This window comes from Sinocyclocheilus grahami, unplaced genomic scaffold (genome assembly GCF_001515645.1).
Source record: "Sinocyclocheilus grahami isolate Dianchi unplaced genomic scaffold, SAMN03320097.WGS_v1.1 scaffold1720.1, whole genome shotgun sequence".
Taxonomy (NCBI): domain Eukaryota; kingdom Metazoa; phylum Chordata; class Actinopteri; order Cypriniformes; family Cyprinidae; genus Sinocyclocheilus; species Sinocyclocheilus grahami.
This window is the reverse complement of record NW_015506899.1, coordinates 12,689-16,550: the sequence shown is the minus strand read 5'-3', so window position 1 is coordinate 16,550 and position 3,862 is coordinate 12,689. Positions and strand designations below refer to the sequence as shown.

Sequence of the window (3,862 nt, the reverse complement as noted above, 5' to 3'; positions counted from 1 at the left end):
TTTTTTAATTTTACAGTGGGGTAATTTTGGTGCAGTAGCACGAGATAGCTTGATTTCAAACTTTGAATTGAATAAAAAATGACAAGTAAGCAGTCAGTAATAAAATAAGAACAAATAAAGAAATTAATAATGATAGCACAAATAAAAAATAATGACAGGCCTGCGAATTAAATAAATTGCTTTTTAGTTTTTCATGTAGATCTAACAGTAGGGTTAAGATTTTTTTTTACCAATTATCCAAATAATGTTTAGTCCTAGAAAGCTATTATTATCAGTACACACAAGCATAACATAGTGGTTAGCAGATCAATGAATGAGAGGGCAGCGTTACCAGAGTTGCCCATATACCACACCATGTTACAACACAGTAGGGCTATTGCAGACAGAAACAATACATCTGTCAGGACCACTATCGTCAAAGATGATTGACAATTAGCATACAGTTTGGATTGGCGGTATGGTTCTGTTCTGGGCAAGAACTTCCTGCGCCTCCATGCAGCCTAGCATGGATGAGAGCAGAGAGAGCAGCAATAACCCCCCAGTGTAAACAGAACAGAACTAACATAAATGTATTGCAGATATTGTTAAAGTTCAATCATTTTATGTACACATTTTAGAATGGGAATAAGAAGGCTGAATCCCGACTGACAGAGGAGGAGTTGGGGATGGAGGAGGGTAATTAGCTATTGAGCAATGCGAAAACTGCTGATAATACTGAGGGACCTTATATACAGTATGAATGCTTAGATACGTGTCATATTCCCATAGGTAGATGGAGATCAGCTGAAGGTCAGCTGATGCGAGCTTGACTGATGTGACCTGCCAGAACTAACGCTACGCTTGATTGTACTACATTGATGTTTCCTGTCAGCTCAATTTTTGAGTGGACTTTGCTGTTCCGATTCGCATGAACGGTATATGAGTGGAGCGACTGAGCGGAGCGCACACACATAGAGCGGGATAATACGCAGAGCGTCACACCATGTGAAAGTGAAACCTGAGCGGTGAACTAATTTTCGGCAGCCGAAATTTCGGTGCATCTCTAATTATTGGCAACATCATAAATGGATATTATATAATAGATGCTTTTTTGAACATTTTAGCAATTTAATAATATTTTTAAATTATTTTTTACACGGCACCCCTGCTCTCGACCGATGGCACCCCGGTTGGGAAACACTGTACTAGAACATGCTCTCATGTTGGGTTGAGATTTGTAACTTTCTAGATCTTTTTTATGCCCAAACAAACACACTACACACTGACTAAAATTCAAACAGTGAAAAAGCATAATATGACCCCTTAAAGCACTGTGAGTTGCTATTATAGAGCGAAAAAAGCCTCTCGATCGCCCTCTGGAGGAGAAAAGAAGAGAGGATGAACTGTGAAAAAGCAACAACAAAAATTATCTACTGGTCCCTCTTTTTCGTAAGCAAGTGAATAAATAAATAAATAAATATATATTTATGGTGAGTGTTTTATGTACACCTTACAGCTTTCATCTTTTCATCTTTACTCACGTTTTAACTCACCATTGAAACATGGTGCTTAAAAACAATAAATAACTGTATATTGAATGTAAATTATCTTAATTGTAAAATGTATTGTATAATAATAATAATAATAACATAAAATGAAAAAGGTGGAGATTTTACATAGTTTTAGACAACTTTTACAACTTTTTTCAAGTCCAGCAAGTATGAGGAATCAAGATGTATTGTAAAGAAATGCTGTGAGGGCGCTTCAGAAATGTTTTCCAGAGCACCTGTGGCCTAACTTGGATTTTCCCAGCTGTATGGGGCAGAACAAATTTTCGCCACACGTCCGAGTTAATCATCATCAGAAACTTCAGTGCACTCAAACTGAACAGCTCTCCTGTTTAATTTAGCTTATTGCCAAAAATAATTCACATTTGAAATGTTACAGAACGGCTTTTATCTCATTTGGCTTCTGTTATTATTTGGGTTGAGCAACAGTGGAGCGCTGAACGACCCTCATCCAGAGCTCTCCGATCAGGAGCTTTTCTGGGGAGCCGATCAGTATGACTTTTCCATCATGCTGCAGCATGGAGACCTCCAGTGCTACTGGCACTTTGCTCACTTCGGTGAGCGCTTCTACTTAAACTTCATGGTAAGACAACTTTCTACATGGAAATATTGGTATGGTCTTGAATCCTTCGCATGTTGTAGCTCACTGTGTGTTTGTTCAGGTCCAGCTGGTGACCGGTGTGGCTCTGGACAGACATCTCTCTGTGACTGTTAATGCTCCAAGCGGTTTAATAGTCGGCCAAGTTGACGATGCAAGTGGTCAGATTGCCTTCAATGTTAAGGAGACTGGTGAGTCTCTCTTTGATAAGAGTTTTATATCTGCTGCTGGGTTATGAACAGGTTTTTTATTTATTTATGCAAAGGTCATATGGATCATGCAGTGCATGAGAACTTTACAAAATAATCTTTAACCCATTTGTGCCCAAATTTTTCTGAATGGTTTCATGCATATAGTCATGTTAATAGTATCCTATGTGAACATGTTCTGCATTTTTCCCCCCAGTTTTTTTTTTTTTCCTTAAATCATATTTGAATGTGTGGCAACTATAGTTGCCGGTGGGCAAATATGCTGTATGCACCACTTCAATGTCAAATTTGAATAGGAGGAGAGCTTTTGGCATCTAACTCAAAATAACTGCTTTCAACAGATCAATCTTTATTCATAAACAAATTTATCATGCATAAAAGTCGAAGAACATTCGATGCAAACCCCAAAAAAGTTTCATCTTGCTTATAATCTCTTGAATATGAAAACACAAATCCATTTGTCTTAAAGTGGTGGAACATAGTGCAGCCATTAAGTTGCCCCAACAGGGTATTGTGTATCAAAAAGTTAATTGAAATAAATAAATAGAATGAAGAAAATATTACATCTATATAATAAAAAAGGTATACCTGATAGGAAATTACACATTTAACTGTTTGGTTACCAACATTCTGCAAAATATCATCTTTTGTGCTCAACAGAAGAAAGAATCTCAGGTTTGCAACCTGAAGATAACACAATGATGACACAATTTCCATTTTTGTGTGAACTTTCCCTTACGTAAGCAGTTTTAGTATAAGTAGCCTACAAGGAGTACTGCAGTGAAGGTACAAGTCGTTTTATAAATTTACATAAACATATTTTCATACTATACTTTGTGATGTAAATATGTAAAATATCACATTTTATGAATAGGCACATATTGATTAGGTCAAATGGATTAACCCAAAAGTCCTTGATATTCATGAAATTACTTATATTCTTTTTCAAATATATGATTATTTAAATAATTATCATGTGTAGGCTACACCCATAATTGTTTATTTATTTACTTATTATTGAACATGCAGGTATTTTCATTCTTAGAGGTGTGTTAGTTAAATGAAAATAAATAAATAAAAATAAATCGCATGAAGAAAATATTGCATCTGTATAATAAAAATGGTATACCTGAAAGAAAATTACGCATTTTTTTTAGGCCCATAGTATTCAATGGCTGACTGTAGTAGGTGATTTCATATAATAATGTAAATGTAAACTCATTACTTGTCTGAATATTAACATTATAATAGAATCATAAGCTACTAGTCATAAAGAATGAAACACATCCAAACTGGATAAAGGCACCTCAATATTTTGCCCCTTACAATACATAATGTCATAAAAGGGAGAAAAAGATCATCTACAGCAATTAATCCCATGCGTTAGCTCTTTATCTTTCCATTCTTCCTTTTGTGTGACTGACGGAAGTTTGTAAGCTGCTGCTGTCACTTGAAAGCTGAAAAATCCCCCCCCCCCTCCCCTCATGGCAAAAGCAGACACAGAAGTG

The 3,862-nt window shown here is 36.0% G+C and overlaps 1 protein-coding gene across 1 annotated transcript; it reads left to right on the top strand.

Moving 5' to 3' along the window:
• Positions 1-1,870: 1,870 nt before the first annotated feature.
• On the top strand, positions 1,871-2,888 carry LOC107572224 (transmembrane emp24 domain-containing protein 6-like). The gene is made up of 3 exons (XM_016258654.1): positions 1,871-2,130; positions 2,210-2,336; positions 2,824-2,888. Exons 1-3 carry the CDS (start codon positions 1,918-1,920, stop codon positions 2,886-2,888), a joined length of 405 nt encoding a protein of 134 aa, XP_016114140.1. The 5' UTR covers positions 1,871-1,917.
• Positions 2,889-3,862: the final 974 nt, after the last annotated feature.